This window comes from Heterodontus francisci, chromosome 40 (assembly GCF_036365525.1).
Source record: "Heterodontus francisci isolate sHetFra1 chromosome 40, sHetFra1.hap1, whole genome shotgun sequence".
NCBI lineage: Eukaryota > Metazoa > Chordata > Chondrichthyes > Heterodontiformes > Heterodontidae > Heterodontus > Heterodontus francisci.
In genome coordinates this window covers 16,854,005-16,879,192 of record NC_090410.1, presented here as the reverse complement: position 1 = coordinate 16,879,192, position 25,188 = coordinate 16,854,005, and the positions used below count along the sequence as shown (strand labels likewise).

The 25,188-nt window shown below is 41.9% G+C and overlaps 1 protein-coding gene across 1 annotated transcript in view; it reads right to left on the bottom strand.

Annotated features, from left to right (window-relative positions):
* Nucleotides 1-25,188, bottom strand: part of LOC137353168 (ryanodine receptor 1-like) — a 535,610-nt gene that overhangs the window by 154,531 nt on the left and 355,891 nt on the right. The window contains exons 67-71 of the mRNA XM_068019216.1: nt 23,368-23,688; nt 20,389-20,629; nt 18,587-18,674; nt 17,018-17,110; nt 1,496-1,513 (exon numbers count right to left, since the gene is read on the bottom strand). Of these exons, the coding sequence (XP_067875317.1) occupies nt 1,496-1,513; nt 17,018-17,110; nt 18,587-18,674; nt 20,389-20,629; nt 23,368-23,688 (761 nt within the window). The remainder of the gene's footprint in view (nt 1-1,495; nt 1,514-17,017; nt 17,111-18,586; nt 18,675-20,388; nt 20,630-23,367; nt 23,689-25,188) is intronic.

Below are 25,188 nucleotides of genomic sequence, written 5' to 3'. Positions count from 1 at the left end.
AGGTGGGATGGTGGCGAGGCCCGCCCCTGCCACCATCCTACCCGAGTTTATGCTCTCCCTGCCTCCAAACCCGCCATGTGGGAGAGCATAAAATTCCACCCAAAGATTATACAACAATCCAAAATGTCAACAAGTAATTGAAGTCACAATCGTTTCTAGGAGCACCTTTAGAAAATGTCTTGAAAACATGATCAGTGTATTCAAAATGAACAGACAGCAACCACAGACCTATCATATCTTAGGCTAATTATATGTTACTGATCATTTAAAAACACAGGGGGGTGAACTTCTTCTTGTTCATATTGCTCTACTGCCAATAGTGAATCAGTTGCCCCACTTGCACTCCCCACTGCCCATTTTCTTTTCCATGAAGTCACACTTACGATGTCAACATATTTGATGATGTAATATTTGGCTTCTTGTTCAATAATGTGATGATGGGGTTGGTCTTTGGGTTAATAAAATGGTTACTTCGTTAGAAGCTATACAGAACGACATGAAATAGTTTCCTGAACTTTTAGTGATTCAAAAATTCTTATGTGTTACTTAATGCAAAACAAATTCTAAACTCTAGTGGTAAAGATATTAATGAACACTGCAAATGTATTAAACAGTTTACGTTGCTTAATAATCAGTAAATTGAAATGTTTTGACGATAGGTCATTGATCTGAAACGCTGTTTTTCTCTCCACAGATGCTGCCTCACCTGTTCAATATTTCCAGCATTTGCTATTTTTATTTAAAACTGAAATGTAATCTTGGTTTCCACAAGCTTGCAGGAGCGAATGGAATTATTTTAATCTCTAATTGCTGAATTGGAGATTTTATATTTTGTCACTTGTACTTTTATAAATAATCCTTTTTATTACTAGTAATAGTTTCTAAGTTCAGACATTTGTAAGGTGAACATATATTTTTAGAACAAAACCTGACATGAAAAACATTGAAATTTTGCTAACATTTGAAAGCAACATGCTAGCGCTGACAATTAAGGCATTAATCAACACCTGCAAGTGGCTTTCGCACATCATAACGGGTTTCACTTCCCCTCCAATCCATTAAAAAACAAATAAGTGATGCTGAGGACTGTTCAAGACTTCATAGAACTATTCTTAACTTGCTTGCCAATGGCTGATGGCTCTCTTAATTTAATAGCTAAGCCTAACATCGTATAGCCAAGTCACACTTAGTCTATTCTGTCACCAGTCTGAAGTTTGCTTAATTAGACAGTGGCTTCTGAATAACAATTTTTGGTTTCCCAGAGCAAATTTTACCAGCTAATGTCAGTAGCCTTCGATTGGTCTAAATGATAGAAATGTTGTGATATATCGTTTTATTAAATAAAACTCTGTGCCCAATTCCACGAGCCTGGTGATAGAAACTAAAACAGCACGGCTAATCAGAGGGCCTTAGCAGGAGAATCCGGGAGAATGCTATCAGCAGTGCGAAGCTAGCTGCACAGCGGATGCACATTTATATCATCATGCCCTCTGACCTGTCCATCCTCTCCAGCCTATTCAGGCAGACACGACCGCAGATATCAATATGCCAGAAAAAAGATACGAATTAGCAGATTATTAGCGAATTTACTCATTTCCAAACCACAGCACAGGTGTCAAATATAGAAATATATCAAACCTTTACAAGATACATAACACACATAAAACCAAACTAATTAGCAAATTTCACTGAAAATAGTATAGAAATACATTTTTGGCCCAGAAAGGTTTTGAGGACATATCAGTTTAGGAATTCTGTAAATAAATAACCCAACAGGTAAACTAAAATAATATGATTTCAACTTCAACACAAGTTAATCTCATAATTTAAGTTGTAATAAATCTGTCACATAGTTCATTTCCCAGTAGGAAATTATAGTTCAACAGTCCATTAAATAACATAGTGTTAAATAGTTTAGTAATTGATTTTAAGTGACGCATCAGAATAGAGATCCCAGTGGATAGATTGTAGATTCTGAATCCACTCTAGTGGAATATTTGATCTTTGATCTTTTGCACAGCAGTGGAGAGTTTGTGGAGAATTCTGTATCTTATTAAAACATCAGCATAGTTTAAAGCAGTCGTTGGTAATCAAAACAGGAACCATAACGTACCAAAAGGAAAAGGCAACTTGTTGCGAAAGATATTTCTAATATTGCACTGCATAATTACATCATATCTCACTATACAATTGTATTAAAAGACTACACATTAGTTTCCTTGTGAATACATTTGCTTTGCAGTTTTGTTAGAACAGTTAGAAAATCTAGGGGCTAAATTGGATGGCACCGAAAAAGGGGCACAGGGATCACAACTGCAATTAACTCACTCCTATTAATTGCAATACAGGTAACCTGCCAACGTCGTGCTGCCAGCTCATCTGAATGAACTCTGTGTCCAGCCAACACTAACCACATTGTTTACTAAGCTAGACCTATCAGAGAGATTTTAAAACAGCAACTTCCTAGCACCACTTAAAGCTAGCCAGCACTGCTTAAAGGGGATTATGTATGCAGCTGGAGCAGGGAGTCATGGTTGAAGAAGAGCATCTGACCTGGGAAACAATGAAGAATGGCACAACAGAGAAGAGCAGACTCCAAGTTTTTTGGATGCTGCACTGGAGGTTTTGGTGGAGGCTACAGAAAGTAGAGACGTCCGATATTCGCAGGGGGAGAAAGGGGCTATTCACACACATGGTCAAAAGGCAGTGGGAGCGGATAGCTGTGGAGATCAATGCCAGGAGCGAAGCCACATGACCTGGATACAGTGCTGAAAGAAGTTCAAATGACCTCACACCAGTGGTCAACGTCACTGAATGCATCTTCAAATGTCACATCCTATCAACAGCACCGGCTTTATTCACCGCTCAAATTACCACACCTCTATGACTCACCTACCAACATTCTCTATTAATAGAGGCATGGCAGCGCATCTTGGTTCCTTGGAGTGCACATCCTGTTCCATTTTTTTTTATCAAATAGGATTGGAATGAGGAATAATGTTAAGACAAAGTTAAGGGCACTTTATCTGAATGCACACAGCATTCGCAACAAGGTAGATGATTTGAAGGCACAAATAGAGGTTAATGGGTATAATTTAAATGCCATTATGGAGACATAGTTACAGGGCAACCAGGACTGGGAACTGAATATTCAGGGATATTCGGCATTTAGGAGGGATAGGCAGAGGGGGAAAGGAGGTGGGGTAGCGCTGTTGATAAGGGGTGAGATCAGTACCTGAGTGAGAGAGGATCTTAGATCGAAGGATCAAGATGCAGAATCAGTTTGGGTGGAGCTAAGAAACAGCATGGGACAGCAATCATTAGTGGGAGTTGTTTATAGGCCAAACACTGTAGTGGTAATAAAAACAAGAAATGCTGGAAATACTCAGCAGGTCTGGCAGCATCTGTGGAGAGAGAAGCAGAGTTAACGTTTCGGGTCAGTGACCCTTCTTCGGAACTGGAACTTCCACACCTGTGTGTAGTTTTGGTCTCCTTATCTGAGGAAGGATGTTCTTGCTATGAGGGAGTGCAGCGAAGGTTTACCAGACTGATTCCTGGGATGGCGGGACTGACTTATGAGGAGAGATTGAGTCGGTTAGGATTATATTCGCTGGAGTTCAGAAGAGTGAGGTGGAATCTCATAGAAACCTATAAAATTCTAACAGAACTTGACAGGGTAGATGCAGGAAGGATGTTCCCGATGGTGGGGGGGGGAGTCCAGAACCAGGCGTCATAGTCTAAGGATATGGGGTAAACCTTTCAGGACTGAGATGAGAAGAAATTACTTCACCCAGCGAGTGGTGAGCCTGTGGAATTTGCTACCACAGAAAGCAGTTGAGGCAAAAACATTGTATGTTTTCAAGAAGGAGTTAGATATAGCTCTTGGGGTGAAAGGGACAAAAGGATATGGAGAGAAAGCGGGAACAGGTTACAGAGTTGGATGATCAGCCATAATCATAGTGAATGGCGGAGCAGGCTCGAAGGGCCTACTCCTGCACCTATTTTCTATGTTTCTATGAGGGGCAAGTTGGCTATGGTGGATTGGGAAAATACATTAAAAGATTTGAGGGCAGACAGGCAATGGCTAGTATTTGAAGAAGAATTACACAGTTTACAACAAATATACATTCCTCTAAGACACAAAAACCCAACAGGAAAGGTGAAGCAATCGTGGCTAACAAAAGAAGTTAAGGATTGCATTAGCTCAAAGTGGCTTATAAGGTCAGCATAAAAAGTGGTATGTCTGAGGATTGGGAGCAATTTAGAATCCAACAAAGGAGGACCAAGAAACTGATAAAGAAAGAGATTATGAATCGAAGTCAGCTAGAAACATAAAGGCGGATTGTAAAAACTTCTTTAGGTTTGTGGAAAGGAAATGATTAGCAAGTACAAATGTGGGTCCATTACAGGCGGAGACAGGGAAGTTTGTGGTGGAGAATGAGGAAATGGCGGAGAGAATAAACAATTACTTTGTGTCTGTCTTCACGGAGGAAGATGCAGAAAATCTCCCAAAATACCAGGGAACCAAGGGACCTGTAAAAATGAGGAACTGAAAGCAATTAGTATCAATAAAGAGGTAGAACTCAAAAAATTAATGTGATTGAAAGTTAAAAAATCCCCTGGACCAGATGAGCTACATCCCAGAGTATTGAAGGAGGTGGCTATAGAGATTGTAGATGCATTGGTGGTTATCTTTCAAAATTCTATAGATTCTGGAAGGGTTCCTGCAGACTGGAAAGTAGCAAATATATCCCCACTATTTAAGAAGGGATTGAGAGAGAAAACTGAGAACTACAGACCCGTTCCATTGACGTCAGTTGTAGGGAAAATGTTAGAATCTATTCTAAAGGATGAGATAACTGGACACTTGGAAAATAATGATATGATTGGACAGAGTCAACATGGATTTGTAAAAGGGAAATCATGTTTGACAAACCTGTTGGACTTTTTTGAGAATGTTACTTGTAGCAAAGGTGAAAGAGAATGAGTAGATATGGTGCATTTGGATTTTCAGAAGGCTTTTCATAAGGTCTCACACAGGAGGTTAGCAAACAAAATTAGAGCACATGGGATTGGCGGTAATGTACTGCAATGGATTGAGAATTGGCTAACAGACAGAAAGCAGAGAGTAGGAATAAATGGGTCATTCTCAGATTGGCAGGCCGTTATTAGTGGGTTATCGCAAGGATAAGTGTTTGGGCCACAGCTGTTTACAATCTTTATAAATGAATTGGACATGGGAACCATTTGCAATATTTCTGAATTTGTGGATGACAAAAAACTAGAAGGGAATGTAAGTTGTGAGGATGATGCAAGGAGGCTTCAAGGGTACTTGGACAGTGAATGGGCAAGAACATGGCAGATGGAAGATAATGTGAATAAGTATGAAGTGATCCACTTTGGTAGAAAGGCAGAGAATTTTTAAATGTGAGGGGTTGGGAAGTGTTGATGTCCAAAGAGACGTGGGTGTCCTTGTTAATGAGTCACTAAAAGCTAGTATGTAGGTGCAGCAAGCAATTAAGAAGGCAAATGGTATGTTGGCCTTCATTGCAAGGGGATTTGAGTACAGAAGTAAAGAGGTATTACTTCAATTGTACAAAGCCTTGGTGAGACTGCACCTCGAGTATCGTGTTCAGTTTTGGTCTCTTTGTCGAAGGAAGGATATACTTGCCACAGAGGGAGTGTAACGGAGGTTCACCAAACTAATTCCTGGAATGATGTCTTATGAGGAGAGATTGCAGAAAATGGGCCTGTATTCTCCAGAGTTTCGAAGAATGAGAGGTGATCTCATTGAAACTTACAAAATTCTTAGAGGGCGTGACAGGGTGGATGTGTATAGGATGTTTCCTCTGACTGGTGAGTCTAGAACAAGGGACACAGTCTCAGAATAATGGGCAGGCCATTTAAGGCTGAGATGAGGAGGCATTTCTTTACTCAGAGGGTGGTGAATCTGTGGAATTCTCTACCCCAGAAGGAATTGGAAGCTCAATCGTTGAGCATGTTCAAGAGAAAAACTGATAGATTTCTGAATACTAATGACATCAAGGGATATGGGAATAGTGGGGAAAAAATGGCATAAAGGTAGATGATCAGCCATGATCTGTTTGAATGGTGGAGCAGGCTCGACAGGCCAAATGGCCTACTCCTGCTCCTAATTCCTATCATCCCTATGATCCCATGATCCATTTGGGAACTCCAAGATGCATCTCATGTCCTGGACAACCACTTGTGCAGCAAGTGTCATCAGCTGGAGCAGCCTGAGTTCCGGGTTTTGGAACTTGAATAGCAGCTGGAATCACTGTGGTGCATTGGTGAGGCTCAGAGCTACGTGGATAGCACGTTTCTGGATGTGGTCAGCCTGCAGCTTTGGAGAGTGCAGGCAGAGAGGGAATGGGTGAACACCAGACAGTTAAGGAGGATCAGGCAGGTCGTGCACTAGTCCACTGAATGCATCTCGCTTTCCCACCCGTATTCAGTTCTGAATACTGTTCAGTTTTGGTCTCTTTATCGAATATACGAATACCAGTGAGAGTGCTGGTTCCTTTGGGGAGTGCAGCCAGAGCCAAGTTCATGGCACCACTGCTAGTTCAGCTGTATGGGAGGTAGGAGGATGAATGGGAAAGCCATAGCGATGGATGGACTGCAGTGGTCAAGGTGGCGGCTCACCACAACCTTCTCAAGGGCAATTAGGGATGGGCAACAAATGCTGGCCTTGCCACATCCATGAAAACATTTTTTAAAAAGAGACTCTACATTTAGGGGAACAGACAGGCATTTCTGCGGTTGCATGTTGTCTCCCTGGTGCCAGGGACAAGGTCGATATTGGTACCAATGACAGGAGAAAGAGGAATGAGGTCCTGCAGGCAGACTTTAGCCAGCCAGAAAGGCGACTAGCAAAGAGGACCTTACAGGAGCATGCTAATGACTATAGAATTAGGAGGATAGTGATTATTTTATATATACATATAAGAACGATATCTTAATTATCATGTACAGAGAAGTAATTATCAAAAATATTTTGATGTATTATTTTCACAGCTGATCTCGTGTTGGCAGACCCAATTTGTTACCCAAATGCATATTAAAGTACGCTATCAAAAAGCAAAGATATGGGCCTAGAAATGAAGAAAAAAAAAAGTGTAAGTAGGTAAAATAAAGTGAGAAAAAGTGTTAGAGGAACAACTTAAAGAAAAATGGATGCTCAGGGCCAATTATGTTGAAATTTAAGGCAAGTGTTAAGGATTTGAGGCTGGTAGACAGTAGCATTCCCCAAGGGTCAGTGCTTGGAACACTGCTTTTATGATATATATATATATAAATGACTTGGATATTGGATACAGAGTAAAATTTCAAAATTTGCCAATAATACCAAACTCGGAGGTGTGGAACACAGAGAAGATAATACCAATTGATTGAAATAGGACATAGAAAGGCTAGCATGATCGGACAAAGTCAACATGGATTTACGAAAGGGAAATCATGCTCGACAAATCTACTGGAATTTTTTGAGGATTTAACTAGTAGAATAGATAAGGGAGGACCCGTGGATGTGGTGTATATGGACTTTCAGAAGGCTTTTGATAAAGTCCCACCTAAGAGATTAGCGTGTAAAATTAAAACACATGGGATTGGGGGGTAAGGTACTGACATGGATAGAGAACTGGTTGGCAGATAGGAAACAAAGAGTAGGAATAAATGGGTCTTTTTCCGAGTGGCAGGCAGTGACTAGTGGGGTACCGCAGGGATTAGTACTTGGACCCCAGCTATTCACAATACATATTAATGATATAGATGAGGGATTTAAATGTAATATATCGAAATTTGCAGATGATACAAAGCTGGGTGGGAGTGTGAGCTGTGAGGAGGATGCAGAGAAGCTCCAGTGTGATTTGGACAGGTTGAGTGAGTGGGCAAATGCATGGCAGATGCAGTATAATGTGGATAAATGTGAGGTTATCCACTTTGGTGTCAAAATGGAAAGGCAGATTATCTGAACAGCGACAGATTGGGAAAGGGGGAGGTGCAGCGAGACCAGGGTGTCCTTGTACTCCAATCGCTGAAAGTAAGCATGCAGGTGCAGCAGGCAGTTAAGAAGGCAAATGGTATGTTGGCCTTCATAATGAGAGGATTTGAGTACAGCAGCAAGGATGTCTTGCTGCAATTATACAAGGCCTTGGTGAGACCACATCTGGAGTATTGTGTGCAGTTTTGGTCTCATCGAGGAAGGATGTTCTTGCTGTGGAGGGAGTATAGCGACGGTTCACCAGACTGATTCCAGGGATGGCAGGACTGACATATGAAGAGAGATTGGGTTGTTTAGGCTTGTATTTGCTAGAGTTTAGAAGAATGAGAGGGATCTCATAGAAACCTACAAAATTCTAACAGGACTGGACGGACTAGATGTAGGAAGGATGTTCCCGATGGCGGAGGAGTCCAGGACCAGCGGTCACAATCTAAGGATAAGGCGTAAGCCATTTAGGACTGAGATGAGGAGGAATTTCTTCACCCAGAGAGTGGTGAACCTGTGGAATTCTGTACCACAGAAAGCAGTTGAGGCTAAATCATTAAATATATTCAAGAAAGAGTTAGATATAGTTCTTAGGGCTAAAGGGATCAAGAGATATGGGGAGAAAACGGGAACAGGGTACTGAGTTTGGATGATCAGCCATGATCGTATTGAATGGCAGTGCAGGCACCAAGGGCCGAATGGCCTACTCCTGCTCCTATTTTCTATGTTTCTATCAGAATGGGCAGACAACTGGCAGGTGGAATTTAATACAGTGATGTGTGAAGTGATGCATTTTGGTAGAAGATTTAGGGAGAGGCAATATATACCTAATGGCACAGTTCGAAAGAGTGTGAAGGGACAGTGGGACCTGGGGGTGCACGTGTATATAACTTTGAAGGTGGCAGGATGCATTGCGAGAGTAGTTAGCAAAGCATATGGGATCTTGGGCTTTCTAAACAGAGGTATTGAGTACAAAAGCAGGGAAGTTATGCTGGACCTTTTTAAAGCTCTAGTTAGGCCAGAACTAGAGTATTGCATCCAGTTCTGGTCACCACACTTTAGGAAGGATGGTGTATTGCTTGGAAGGGAACTTTCAGATGGTGTTTCCATGCTTCTGCTTCCCTTGTCTTTCTAGGTGGTAGAGGTTGAGGGTTTGGAAGGTGCTGTGAAAGGCAGTTTGGCGAGTTGCTGCAGTGCATCTTGCATATAGTACACATTGTTGTCACTGTGCACTGGTGGTGAAGGGAGTGCCGATCAAGCGGGCTTCCTTTCCTGGATGGTGTCGAGCTTCCTGAGTGTTGTTGGAGCAAGCAAGCGGACAGTATGCCATCACACTCCTGATTTTTGCATTGTAGATGGTGGACAGGCTTTGGGGAGTCAGGAGGTGAGTAACTTGCTGCACAAGTCCTAGCCTCTGACCTGCTCTTGTAACCAAAGTATTTATATGGCTGGTCCAATTAAGTTTCCGGTCAATGGTAATCCCCAGGATGTTCATGGTGGGGGATTCAGCCATTGAATGTCAAGGGAAGATGGTTAGATTCTTTCTTGTTGGAGAGAATCATTGCTCGGCACTTGTGCGGCATGAATTTTACTCTCCGTATCAGTCCAAGCCTGAATATTGTCCCGGTCTTGCTGCATGTGGACACTGACTACTTCAATATCTGAGGAGTTGTGACTGCACACTGTGAAATAATCAGTGAACATCCCCAGTTCTGACCTTATGATGGAGGGAAGGTCATTGATGAAGCAGTTGGGTCTAGGATATTACCCTGAGGAACTTCTGCAGCGATGTCCTGGGGCTTAGACATTTGGCATCCAACAACCACAACCATCTTCCTATGTGTTAGGGAGGTGAGCTTGATGTCTTCCACCACCACAGGATATTCTTGGTGTGGAAACCTCAGCATCGGCCTTCTGCTGACCAGAGGCAGGTGGCCAATTAAATTGATTAACTGGTCACTCCACAGCCCGCAGAAGGGCCCATGCAGCAATATCCACCTTCGTATCCATGGCACTGCTGCTCCGATCACCGGAGGCTGTCTGCCTAGCCCCAGCATGTTAAATTAAAGAACATACCTGGCCTTCAAGGTCACCTCAACATGGAGGCGCCCTCTTCTTCTTCCTCCTGCTGCCAGCTGCTGTCCTCAATTAGACAGCTTCCCTTGCAGCCTCTCAATTGGCTGCCACTGGGAAAATGCCGCCTAGGGTCCCACTGTCAGTCCGCACAGGATATGGTCCCACATTTGATCCTGACAGTGACACAACCTGGGCTTTGATAAAATTCCAGCTTATGACTATCTGGTTCTGGGAAATAAAGCGAATCAAGTGGCAGAAGGTGAACATTTAGGGGACAGTAATCATAGTGTCTTAAGTTTAGATTAGCCTTGGAAAAGGACAAGGAGCAATTCAGAGTAAAAATAATTAACTGGTGGGAAGGCCAATTTCAGAAGGGCGAGAACAGATCTGGACCAGGTAAATTAGAATCAAAGATTGGCAGGCAAAACTGTAACTGCTGCCTTTAAAGAAATGATGCGGGAAAAGTCGAGGTACATACCCATGAGGGGGAAAGGTAGAACAAATAAAACCAGGGCTCCCTGGATGACAAAAGAGAGAGAGTAAGATGAAGCAGAAAAAAAAGTGTGTATGATAGTTGGCAGATTGATAATACAAGTAAGAACCAGGCTGAATGTAGAACGGTCAGAGGGGAAGAGAAAAAGTAATGAGAAGATGAGAAAGTATGAAAAGAAACGGTCAGCCAATATAAAAGGAAATCAAAAGTCTTCTATAGCCATATAAATAGTAAACGGGTAGTAAATGGAAGGGTGATGATGATCAGGGACTAAAAAGGAAATTTACACATGGGGGCAGAGGGAATAGCTGAGAATTAAATGAGTACTTTGCATCTGTCTTTACCAAGAAAGAAGATGCTGCTGAAGTCATAGTGAAAGAGGAGAGAGACACTGGATGGGCTAAAAATTGATAGAGGAGTTATTAGAAAGGCTGGCTGTAGTTAAAGTTGATAAGACACCAGGACCGAACAGAATGCATCCAAGGACACTGAAGGATTTAAAGGTGAAAACTGCAGAAGCATTGGCAATAATCTTCCAATCCTCCATAGACACAGGGGTGGTGCCGGAGGACTGGATAATTGCAAATGTTACACCCTTGTTAAAAAGGGAATAAGGATAAGTCCAGCAACTACAAGCCAGCCAGTTTAACCTCAGTAGTGGGAAAGATTTTAGAAACGATAAACCAGGATAAAATTAAGTCACTTGGAGAAATATGGATTACTTATGAAAAGCTAGCACGGATTTGTTAAAGGCAAAACATGTTTAATTAACTTGCTTGAGTCTTTTTGATGAGGTAACAGAGAGGGTTGATGTGACGTACACGGACTTCCAAAAGACATTTGATAAAGTGCCACAAAACATGTTCATCAGCAAAGTCAAAGCCAATGGAAATAAAGAGTCAATGGCAACATGGACACAAAGTTGGCAGAGTGACAGGAAACAGAGAGTAGTGTTGAACAGTTGTTTCTCAGACTGGAGGAAGGTATACAGTGGGTTTCCCCAGGGGTCAGTATTTGGACCACTGCTTTTCTTGATCTTTATTAATGACCCAGACTTGGATCCGCAGGGAAGAATACCAAATTGAGGATGACACAAAACTTGGAAGTATTGTGAACTGTGAGGAGGATGGCGATAGACTTCACGAGGACATAGGCTGCTGGAATGGGAAGACATGTGGGAGATGAAATTTAATGCAGAGAAGTGTGAAGTGATACATTTAGGTGGGAAGAACAAGGAGAGGCAAAATAAAATAAAGGATACAATTCTAAAAGGGGTGCAGGAGCAGAGGGACCTGAGGGTGAATGTGAATTGAAGGTGGCAGGACAGATTGAGAAAGTGGTTAATAAAGCATATGGGAACCCTTGGCATTAAAAACAGAGGCACAGAGTACAAAAGCAAGTAAGTTATGGTGAACCTTTATGAAACACTGGTTTGACCTCAGCTGGAAAATTGTGTCCAGTTATGGGCACCACACCTTAGGAAGGATGTGTAGGTGGTAGGGAAATATAGGGACAGGTGGGGATGTTTGGTAGGAATATGGGATTAGTATAAATGGGTGGCTGATGGTCGGCACAGACTCGGTGGGCCGAAGGGCCTGTTTCAGTGCTGTATCTCTAATCTAATTTAATTAGAAATGGCGCAGAAAAGATTTATGAGAATGGTTCCAGGGATTACGGACTTCAGTTATTTGGACAGATTGGCAAAGCTGGAACTGTTCTCCTTAAAAGACAAGGTTGAGAGGAAAACAGGGGTCTGGATAGAGTAGTTAGAGAGTAACTGTTCCTATTAGCAGAGGGGTCAAGGACCAGAGGACACCAATTAAAGATGATTGGCAAAAGAACCAGAGGCAACAAGAAAAGCTTTTTACGCAATGAGGGATTAGGATGTAGGATGCACTTTGAGTGTGGCAGAGGCAGATTCAACCGTGGCTATCAAAAGGCAATTGGATAATTACCTGAAGAGAAAAAACTTTCAGGGCTACAGGGAAAGAGCGAAGGAGTGGGACTAGCTGAGTTGCTCTTGCAGAGAGCTGGCATGGATACAACGAACCGAATAACCTCCTTCTGTGCTGTAACCCTTCTATGATCAATCGGGCCTCAGACCTAACATTCATACATTTCACCTCATCCTCAAATAATTAGCACTATAAGCCTCAGATCCATATCTCACAGGTTACATGCAATGCCATCTATTCAACCATGACAGCCAAACAGCTCACATGATACTCTCTTGAAACACTTCCCTCTCTCTTGAATGGCAAAATGTTGCATGACTGGAGGCAGCAGGAGGTAACCTCAGAGGGAGAGGCATGCCTGCATTTCATAACTTCCTGGAAGGAAAATGGTGCTAGCCATTATTAGGATGGCCATTGCTGAGGTCATAGCAAGTGGCAGGGCTGAAACTATTGAAGATGATGGTAACTTCATACATAATCCTCCTCACATCACACTTCCCCATCATCCCACATTCTCTTCTGATTTAAAAGTGGCAGATGATGTAAGCTTTACATTTTCCCCCTCTCTACTCCATAATTGTTTTTTTATTCAGCCATGGGATGTGTGGGTCATTGACAAGGTCAGCATTTGTTGCCCACTGATGAAGCAGCTGAAGATGATTGCACCTGGAACACTGCCCTGAGTAACACCTAAGACAATGTCCTGGGCTGATATGATTGTCCTCCAACAATGCAACCAGTGGAAATCCTATGCTGTATTCCAGAAACAACTTATGTAATAGCATTCTGCAGCCTATTATTTCAACTAATAGGTTGAAAATGGGATCATTTTATTACTAGGAAACCTGGGCAATAATGACTCATATTTTATCTGCAGTACAGCATAAAGAAGCCAAAAAGGCATTTATCTTGCTTACTGTCTAAAAATCCATTGTGGTGAATGGTCAATAAATGCTGGCCTAGCCAGCGACGCACACATCCCATGAACGAATAAAAAAAAATCATACATTGTAACAAGTATATTCAAGAATCAATGCAAACCGAAAAGAACTTAAATATCAATTTCCATTCCTCCCCCAATGATATCACTGAAATCAGCAAACTGATCGGTGAACAGTGTACGTGAACCTGGTTCCACCATTCTGTTGATGGAGGGCCTCAGTTTATATGCTAAAACTAAAAGTTTAAAATCACTCTAGCAGCACTTCCATTCCTGAACCAATCATTACAAATTACAGAGACCACACAAAGATCTAGAATATGTAATTATATCAAGTATGCATTAAGTGGTGACAGTTTAAAAAAGAAATTGTTGCTCCAGCACGACAGATGTGCTTACCTGACCTGGATCTTGAGAGCCTCTTTCTATTTCGATATATAAAAATAAATCCCATGGTTTGACAAAATTACAGCCAAGTTAATTTTCCAAGTGGAGTTTTTAATTTGCTGAAATGAACAGCCCTCAAAACTGCTTTTCAGGCAATAATGGGGAAAAAAACTTGGTCTCCTCTCTAAAATGGGTGGTGGCAGCCAGGAGGAATTGGTAGCTAGTAAATTACTGAAAAGTTTTTTTTGACAGGGCAAAGAGGAAGGGGAAGTTGGAAAAGACAGGATAGGTTTATTTTTTTTTTAAATCAGAACGTTAAAAACAAAAAAGGTGAAGTAATCAGAAATGAGAGACTTGGAAAAATAGGGTCAATAGGAAGCAAAATTTAAAAGATTATTTCAAATTAACATTGTGCTTGAGTCTTTGCTTTAGTTTTGTATGGTTATTATTATTACAAGAAAGCTATGTTTGATATCTGTTGTTATTAATATGAATGTTCATTTCGGCATCTCATAAGAACCTAAGAAATAGGAGCAGGAGTAGGCCATTTGGCCCTTCAAGCCTGCCCCCCCATTCAATAAGATCATGGCTGATCTGCCCCAGACCTCAACTCCACTTTCGTGCCAGTTCCTCATAGCCCTCAACTCCCCGATATTTCAAACATCTATCTACCTCCTCTTTAAATACTTTCAGTGATTGAACCTTCACAACTCTCAGGGGGAGAGAATTCAAGACATTCACTACCCTGAGAGAAGAAATTCCTTCGCATCTCAGTTGTAAATGAGTGTCCCCTTATTTTGTAACTATGTCCCCTAGTTCGAGATTCCCCTACTAGTGGAAACTAAAGGCCTGCTTGGGTCTGGAAAAAAAAACCCAACCCGAACTCGACAGAAGCACATCGGACCCGAGCCCAACCTGACCATAGTGTACTCACTGTACTTAACACTTTTGGATGGATGGAATGGAAGGAAGCTGCAGCATGAGCACGATGAAGTCATAAAGGCGCTCACTCGCTCACTGCGCTGACTCAGTCTCCCTCCTTGGCGCCCCGGGCTCCCAGCTCAGGCAGGCTTTTCAAATTTTGACGCTTACTTGCTTAGCTTCCTGTTTCCTCCCAGCAGAGCAAAAGGTAGCACTGTGCGTGTCCAACCCGGACCCAGCCCAACCCGACCCAAGCCCGAAAGTTGGACCCGGGAGAGCGACCCAACCTGACCTGAACCTGACTCATGTCGTCGGGTCCCGTCGGGTTCGGGTCGGGTAGCAGGCCTTTAGTGGAAACATCTTCTCTTCATCTACCCTGTCAAGCCCCCTCAGAATCCTGTAGATTTCAATAAGATCACCCCTCATTGTTCTAAACTCTAATGAATAAAGGCCTAAACTGTTTAGCCGTTCTTGATAAGTCAACCCCTTCATCCCAGGAATCAGCCTAGTGAATCTCTTTTGAACTGCCTCCAATGCCAGTATATCCTTTCTTAAATACGGGAACCAAACTGTATACAGTACTCCAGGTGCGGCCTTACCAACTCTGTACAGTTGTAACAGGACTTCCCTATTTTTAAACTCCAATCCCCTAGGAATAAAGGCCAAAATTCCATTTGCCTTCTTAATTACTTGCTGTCCCTTCATGCTAACTTTTTGTGTTTCATGCACAAGAACACCCAGATCCCTCTGTGCTGCACTTTTTTGAAGTCTCTCTCCATTTAAATAACAGTCTACCTTTTGATTCTTCCTGCCAAAGTGCACGACCTCACACTTTCCTACATTAAACTCCATCTGCCAAGTTTTTGCCCATTCACTCAACCTATCTATATCCCCTTGCAGATTCCTTATGTCCTCATCACATCATGCCCTCCCACCTATTTTTGTATCATCAGCAAATTTGGATATACTACACTCCTCCAAGTCATTAATATAGATAGTAAATAATTGAAGCCCTAGGATTGATACTTGTGGCACTCCACTAGTTACGTCTTTCCAACCTGAAAAAGACCCATTAATCCAGACTCTCTGTCTTCTGTGAGTTAATCAATCCTCAATCCATGCTAATACATTACCCCCAATACCGTGAGCTCCTATCTTGTGCAATAATCTTTTATGTGGCACCTTATCGAATACCTTCTGGAAATCTAAATACACTACATCTACTGGTTCCCCTTTATCAACTCTGCTAGTTATATCCTCAAAGAACTCTAGCAAATTTGTCAAACATGATTTCCCTTTCACAAAACCATGTTGGCTCTGTTTGATTGCGTTAAGCTTTTCTAAATGTCCTGCTATTTCTTCCTTAATAATGGACTCTAGCATTTCACCAACGTCCGATGTCAGGCTGACTGGCCTATAGTTTCCTGCTTTTTGTCTCCTTCCCTTCTTGAACAGGGGCATCACATTAGCAGTTTTCCAATCCGCTGGGACCCTCTCGGAATCCAGTGAGTTCTGGAATATTTTGCCCACTATCTCTGAAATCACTTTCTTTAAAACCCTTGGATGTAGGCCATCAGGTCCTGGCGACTTGTCTGCCTTTAGTCCCATTAGTTTGTCAAATACTTTGTCCCTCGTGATAGAGACTGTTACAAAACCTTTTCTCCTATTAGCTCAGTGTGTATCTCAATGTAGGAATTTATAATTTTCAAAAATGACTAGTCGAGTGAAACTGTTTTCTCTCACACAGCTGATAGATAAAAAGTTAACTTTATTGCATTGAGCTCAACATCTTGAAAACAAGATTAAAAATTTTACAGGGGCTAGCTATTTTAGTGTATTATATTGATCTGAAAAAAAGACCAACAGATTGACTACAGCATAAAAAATTAAAGAATTCGTACTCTTTTAAATTTACCCAAAAAATGTACAATGGCCTCCATTAGTATCTTGGTTATTGATGTGTCATAACATTTCACAATTATGTCACTAAAAAAATCATATTGGGACATCCTTAGTTATAGCAATATTTTAGATATGACAAATGTAAGTGGATGGATTTTAGTGAAGAAATGTACCAAACGAACACCCACACTCAGCCACCTCAGTCAATTTCATTTCACTCTTTGGATTGTACTTCAGCATAATGGATAAATCTTAAATTGCATTTTCAATCAGTCTCTATAAAATGCGTGTTAGTTGTGGAACAAAGTTCTTACAGATTAAGGTTCATGCCTTACCTTGGACATCTTGCTTTTGCTGTCTGCAGTGAGAAATGACATGTTGTTGATTTCATTTTGCACCACAAAGTTCTGCTCCTCTCGTTTGAAATTCTGAGAGAGAAAAATAAACTGTTCAGTGGCGCTTTATACTATAGACTCACACTGTCTAGGGACTAGGTTCAAATGTCCAAATTTATTTAATTTATGGCTACAGTGTACAAGGATCCTGCAATTACAGTATGCCCATAGCAGTACGTGTCAGAAAACTGAAATGTACAGTTGTTAAACTCCACTTCTATTTGGCTGATGCATCCATACCGAATCCTATCTAATTAGGTGCCTTGTGTGTTGCAACACACTGTGATGGCTCCAGTCTAATAGCTGGACACAACTTAATATACTCTGGGGAAAAAACCGTGTGTTGTGATGCACACTCTAATTACTGCCATCAGACGGACATGTCGTCTCAGTCCACTATTCTTCAACCAGTAAGTCAATTAAGCCTGTGGTTGAGTGAAACAGGCTGCTCTGAAGTACAGTCAACTATTGTGTCTGTGTAGGAAAACTAAAGAACCCATATGAAGTTGAAAGTGAGGATGAACAGGAGAGAGAAAATATACTAAATTACTTTTTCTTGTAGGTTTTGTAACTAACAATATACTAACATCAAACACAAATCATGCGTGCTTCAGGACTTTTATGTTAGTAAAGCTGAGGCTCTAAATATCTCAAGGGGCTGACTATCTATAAATTACAAGGACAGGTGAATTATATGGGATATGGGAATACATTTATAAAACACTGATGGTCATGTCTAAGACTCAATGAACTGGGATGGTTTCAAAAGATTGGAAACAGCCAAATATAGCTCCCACGTTCATACTTGACATCTATAGACTCATTAGCCTGACCAGAATAATCAGGAACCAATGAGATCAATAATCAGAAGTACAGCAAAAAAAAACTATGTGGAAATAAACTAATAAATGACTGCCATAACAAGTCAGATTTCAGAGATATCTTTCCACCCCAAATTGACGGACTTCCAAAACGCCCATGATAAAGTGCCTAAAATGCGATTAGATAAGATGTTGCATATTTGGAAAGGAACACACCAATTTCCACTTATACTACTCGACCTGACTTCAAACTATTTTCTAATTTTCATTTTGCTTCACATAATACTCAATACTGTTCATTTAAACTACAGCTGACAGCAGAAACACATTCAACATTATTTATGGCCTGCACAAACACTCAGGAAAATCATGTTCTGAGATATGCTTATGTATCATATTTGATGCATTATGTGTGGAATACCAACTTGAAGAATAGATGCTGAAGATTACATCAAGGAGTATGAAATTGGCCTTCAATTGCTTCATACTAAATATCTGGACTAAGTTTTTAAAACTGTTTTTTCAATATTGAGATTTTCCACTGGAAAAATTATATGCCAGATGCCATCCATATACCACATTGAGTTTTATGTGAAAAACAGGTGAGAGAGATAATAGGCAACAAAAAAATCCAGCACTGGGTACAGCCTCAATCTTGATCCAGTTTGGTGAAGATTGTATAACCTACATGTGATTTTGACCACAGTATGAAGATGTCTCCCACCATTCTGAAGAGCTCTTCAGCATCAGGGTCTGGTTCTGTTAACCACTTAGCTCTGTGAATATAAACAAAACCAAAACTAATAACTGCAAAGAGATGAGGTACATTTTTCCTTTCCAGAAAATATTTCGTATAAACTACCAAACAATTACAGTTAAACTAGAAAAGCTTCTGTTCCAATGAGTTGGAAAGCAGTATTAAATAAGAGTACTGTTTCAATACCAATCTACACTAACTCTACCTCTAAGTTATGCATTAATCTGTAATACGCACTGGTTTATTTCCGAGTAACCAACCACTAATTATTACTTGATAAATGTGGACTAATTGCTTTACACTTGATAACCGATGATTATCATGCAGATTTTTTGCAGCATATTTCATTACATGGATGGCACAGTGGCGCAGTGGTTAGCACCACAGCCTCACAGCTCCAGCGACCCAGGTTCAATTCTGGGTACTGCCTGTGCGGAGTTTGCAAGTTCTCCCTGTGACCGTGTGGATTTTTGCCGGCTGCTCCGGTTTCCTCCCACAGCCAAAGACTTGCAGGTTGATAGGTAAATTGGCCATTATAAAATTGCCCCTAGTTTAGGTAGGTGGTAGGGGAAGATGGGGATGTGGTAGAAATATGGGATTAGTGTAGGATTAGTATAAATGGGTGGTTGATGGTCGGCACAGACTCGGTGGGCCGAAGGGCCTGTTTCAGTGCTATATCTCTAAATGAATAAATAAATTGTTACAACATTAATTCAGACCTCACTGACATTAACCTAATCTAAATGTGCTCAATAAAATTTTGTTACCTTTTGAAAAACATTGGTGCTCTCGTTCTAGTTACGGCAGAAAGCAGAAATCAATTTCTTTCCCAAGTCAGTGATGGTCCAAATCAGATGCATTGTGTTGTGCCCGGCACAATCCACTAAGGCAATAATGGACCACTAAGGGAGGGGTGGTAGTCATGCTCTTCAGCCATCATGATATTGGGGCAGACTTGGTGGAGAAGCTAGTCTTTACTTGTCCATCATTTTTGTATGTTGTGTGAAGTACAGGTTTCCCAGAGGTCATGTCAAATTCAAAGGCAGGATCTCAAGTATTTTCGCTCTTTCCCAGCTGGCAGCCAGCCAGATTGAGAGGCTGACTGGCTGTCTTGTGTGAAGGCCTGCAGCATGAGGCTACAGCTGAGGACCAGAAATGATAAAGGGGGCAGGCCAGAGGACAGTACATCATGGGGGTGCTGGAGAAGATCAGGGTAGCCATGATTATATCAGGGCAGGGGGAGGTGCAGAGAGGACAACCGGTGGAAGGAGGGTGGATAAGACATCGGTTTAGGATGGTGGATGAAAATCGTGAGCACTGCTAGTAAATCAGGGGTGTCCAACTGGAGGGAGGGAAGCAGGTATGCTTAGTGCGCCCGGGGATGCATTTTAGCTCCTCCTGGGTCACAAGAAGTGTTGTAAAGGCACTTCCCTGATGAATTAGACCTTCTTGTCTCCCTTCAGCTGCCGGGTTTTTCGAAGCCTAGGAAAGCCAGCCCCGCAGACATTCAAACCCAAAGTAAAATTTGAGGCAAACAGCCTCATTAAAATATTTTAATGACGGACCTGCCTCCGGATAGCAAGTTAGTCACTGCATCCCAACCCGTCTCTGTTAAAACTGGAGTGGGTGCATTGGAGGCAGGCTTCCGATTTTTGAATTTTTACCACTTCTCGCCCATCGTGTGGGGTTAAATTTCCAAAAAGCAATTTGATATTAAACAGTGGCAAACTCACCTGTTATTGTCCACATAACGAATCAGCAGTGGATACAAAGCATATAAATCGCGACAGAGGACAGAAAATTCATCTCGAATTAGTAATTCGCTCTCCACAATGTCACCCTTGCCCTCCATGCGCAGTTGATCCTCTTCGGCCACCACCTTTCCTGATCTCTTCTTTAACTTTTCCATAGTAGGGATAAAATGGGATTTCAGCAGCTCCGGTTTGGCCTTGCTGATAATTGGTTGTGCAAAAACTGGGTGGAGTGAAACATAAAACATATGCTAAGTAAGAGATCAGTTGTATTATTAGGGAAAAAGTGTAAATGTGTTAAAATTCTTTGCTTTGGCATGCTGTGCCTTTTTCCATACAAAATTGATTTGTACCATCTAATGTTTACAGGTTAAGGTAACAGGTTATTTTACAGGTTAAGATGCAGGAAAAATCTACATGAAAACAATTGAGCTACTGACATGTGGCTTTTGGTATAAATAAAAATCTAGAGGGGGGAAAAATGATGAGGAAAGAAAAATATACATGCAAAGTTACCTACTTGCTTCATGGCATGAATCTTTTATTTTAAAGATTTTAAACATTCATTTTCCATACATAACTCAATAAAAACTGTTACGACCAGGTGAGAAAGGGGTCTAGGGTTCCCTCTCAGCCTTCACCTGGTCTGCCCATAACAGGGTTTAATTTTAAACACAGTGTGTTTTTAGCTCACCCTTGGTGAATCCTTGTTCACCACTTTCCAATTATAAAGCAAAGTAACCAGCACAAACAGGTTTTCTAAGGTTTAAAGAAGAAAGGTTGAAATTTATTGAACTTAAACTCTAATTCGGTTAACGCCTACGGATACCCAAGCTAGCATGCATACGCGATACACGCATGCAGATAGAGACAGAAAAGAGAACAGAAATAAAGTGGAAAAGTTTGGGGAAATCTCTGAAGAGCGTTTTTGTTACAGTTCTTCGTGCTCGCTGTAGAGTCCTTGATTGTATGTAGATCTTGCTCTTCGTTGGGGCCCAGTATTCTTCCTAAATCTAGTTCGCTGAAGGAGACCTTTTTCTCTTGGGGTTCATGTGTCTTCACTGGATTTGGAGTTCCGTGAGAAAGCGATGGAGAGCCAGACAGGAGAGGTCTTCTTCAGTCCAGGAGCAAACAGACACTCAGTTTAAACTGTTTGTACTATTCAGAAAAATAGGTTGCCAAGCAGGCTAGTCACATGACCAGCTGGTCTGACCACATCTGTTTGAGGATTCGCTGGTCTTAGCTGATCCTGGAATGTCTCATATTACACATAATATCTGGTGGTCAAAGTCCATTGTGGGTTAAATTGGATAAGTGTTTGTCTCCACAAGCACTGTCTGTTAATATGTAAATGTATTTCCAGGGCCCAGTGATTTGTTTTTTAAAGTCCTTTCTTCACTTCAGCAACAGTTTTCAAATCAACGTGCATGTGACAAAATTAATGTGCCTCAGTCTTGGCAGGTGGAGGGTCTGCATGACAATACCCACATAAAAAATATAAAAATCCTGCTTCTTATACCATCTATGTCACTATTACTTATTGAATGATAACTAAGAATGTAATGAAATGCTTGTAAAGCTGGAAGACTTTGGTAAAGACATGGCCACTTTTCAGATGTAGTGCTGTATTTGCAGGGGAGAAGAAAATTACTATACTCTTTACGCAGAGTTGGCCAGGAAGCCACTTTTACAAGTTCAATGCAAGATAGCTAAAATTTAACAGGAGGAATTTCAACTCCTCAATTGCAATCTTATGGCTGATAGTTAACGGCCAGAATTTAATGTTGGGTGGGAGGCCTCGTCCACCAACTGAAAAGTCATCGGCGAGCCCGCCTCTGCTGCGCCTGAGGAACCACACAGGGATTTTTTGCTCCCCAGGCCCTTAATTGGCCTTGGGCGGGACTTACACCTCCTTGAGGCAGGCAGTCTTGCCTAATGGAACGGTCAGCCAATCAGTGCACCGGCAGCTCTTAGTCCCAGCAGCACCACTGGGAGCAGTGGCCACTACTGGGATTGCACCCAGCTTCAGCCAGAAGATTAAGGACGGACCCGGAAAGAAAGAAAGTTTTTGGGGCCTCGCCAGGGACAATCGTCTGAGCCTGGGCGAGGCAAAGGTGGGGGGGGAGGGGGGTTTAGTTAGGGGTTGGGGGGGGAGGGGGAGTGCTGTGCGTTGGGGGCGGTTGGGGCTTCGGGGATGTCCCTCCTTGGGGCACAGGGTGTCCAATCAGGAAGACACCACCCACCCCCACACAGCCCGCAAGAAGACCACCAGGTATTACCAGGTGGGAGTCTTGGGACTTTTGACGTCCGGCCACCGCGGGTAGAATACCCGTGGCAGTGGGAGGAGGCCCTTAAGTGGTAGTTAATTGGCCACTTAAGGGCCTTGATTGACCTGGGGCAGTTGGGCCATTTCTTGCCACTGCCATCCCGCATAAAATTGCAGCAGAGGCGGGAAGGCGTCAGGAACAGCCCCCCACCACCAGCCCACTCGTTGTGGCAGGGGGGCGGAGGGGAAATTCCGGCTCACATGTCTGCATTGTTGCGTCACCTGAATATGCAAGCCACAATCATTGACTGAGATCTTTTATAGAGTGTAGAATCTATTGCAGGAAAATAAAAGATATCACATCCTGTAATTGTTGCATAAGCAACTAGCTTAGCTTCAGCATCAATATTGGAGACTTGAGGTCCTTGAGCCTTGTCTACATGCCCACTAAATGAGGAAGGGGTAGCATGAGCTAAATGTAACTAAAAACAAATTAGAGGTTTAGGATATGACTCAATTTATGGAGAAACATTAGCACCTAAATGAATAATATAAGCATATTTTTACAAAACATAGCAAGTTGAATATATGACTCAGATAAGAAATGACAAAGTGATGATGGCAGAAGCACAGGCTAAATCCTTTTCCTTCTAATTACACAACATGCTTTCCCACTTATCATTGTCGTTATGTACCTGCAAGTCTTTTCATCCAGGATGCCTCATCAATACCCAAGTTGTTAACTATGATTTTCAGAATATTTCCTAGCAGGGCATTAAGGTGTTCAGAGGTGACACTAGTGCAGCATGTTGTGTTTTCATCAGTAATATTCTCAGGTCCACGTTCCCACCACCGTGGCAAGTAGTTACACAACATAGGAAGTGTAATTTCAATAACATGTGGCATCTCAGTGTAACGGGCACCAGACTCTGCGAGATCATTAATTTCTTTCATGAGATAGTCCAAGTCAGGAATATCTGAACACATTTCCTCAACACTGTTTGGCAAACCCAAAACTGTTGTAAGAAAAGAAATTCAAATTAAATTACATCCAATCAGTTCTCTGAACATAACATTGTTTCGCAATGTTTAAAGGCAACAACTGTACAGTATTAAGAGATATATTACTGTTTCTTCAGTGACTCACTAAGTATACTAGGGCATGGCGGAACCATATATAATGGGCCCAGTTCCATCTGTGCTGAGTTAACATCTCAATAGGTGATAAGGGTGCTAGAATTAGTCCTAGCTCCTCTGAGTTAAAGTAAAGGAAAATTCCAAAAAGTTTGCACTACTGGCTGCTATCTAATGACGTCTGTTAAAGGTGCAATTTGTGGATACCAAGTGAACGGAGAATTGAGTTTGGCTGTATTGCCCTCTGAAGTTAATTACCAGCTGACATTTCCTGTCATATATGAATAATAGCCATTTCGGTGAGATATCCATGGACATCTATGAATCTATGTCACAGTAAGGAGTCAACATGCTCAAAAAAGGAAGGGAGGGGAAAATTAATGGAGAAAACTAGTGAAGAAAGAAAGAGGTATGTTACAGTAAAGGTCTGGTATTTACTCTGTAGGAAAGTGATGCCTTAATCAATCAATTATTTTAAATAAGATTTTTTACTGAATTCAGGAAAATTTACATGCTTTCATGATTTACAATAATAATGGCACGAATAGATGGTCAGAAGCTCATCTTGGGGTCAAAAGTGACACCAAGGTTCCAAACACACTGGCTTAGAATGGTGCCAGGGAGAGGGATGGAGTCAGTAGCTAGGGAACAGAGTTTGGAGAAGGTCTGAAAATAATGGCTTCAGTTTTCCCAATATTTAATTGTAAGAAATTTCTGCTCATTTCTGCCACAATGCCACCATGACACTTTTGGCAGGGCAAGTGGTGGAAGATGTAGCTAATTGGGGAGGCTTCATTAAGGGGCAAAGTTTCATCACCCCTCTGTCAGGTTTCCGTTAAGGCCAATGATGTTAATGCAAACATCCACGATAAGTTCATGGATAGCAAGGGCTTTGTTCACAACTGAACAGCCACTTAAGGGCCTTGATTGGCCTGGGGCAGGCGGGCCATTTTTCGTCGCCGCCGCGCTGCATAAAGTGGCGGTGGAGGCAGGATCAGGTGGGGAAGGGCCCCTGGAGCTTCCCGCTCCATTTTACGCCACACTCCCTTCATCATCCCGCTCTTTGAGGAGGGGGGGGGGTAAAATTCAGCCCCCAGTGTTAGTATCATGCACCACAAGACCAGCTGTAGCATTGTTAAATGCAATATAAAACTCCCACTACTCTGCCCCAATGATGTGCTTCTGCCTCAACCTCAGATGGGCACCACTATTACATCACCACCCACACCATTCTTCCTATGACTTCTTTGAGATTGCTAATCAGTGCAGAATTAGCAACAACTTCGTGCTGTGGGTCTATGTCCATTTCGAACAGTGCTGAGATAGCCCAGGTTCATTTTATGTGGGACTCTTAAGGCAAAAATATAGAGACTTTTATCCAT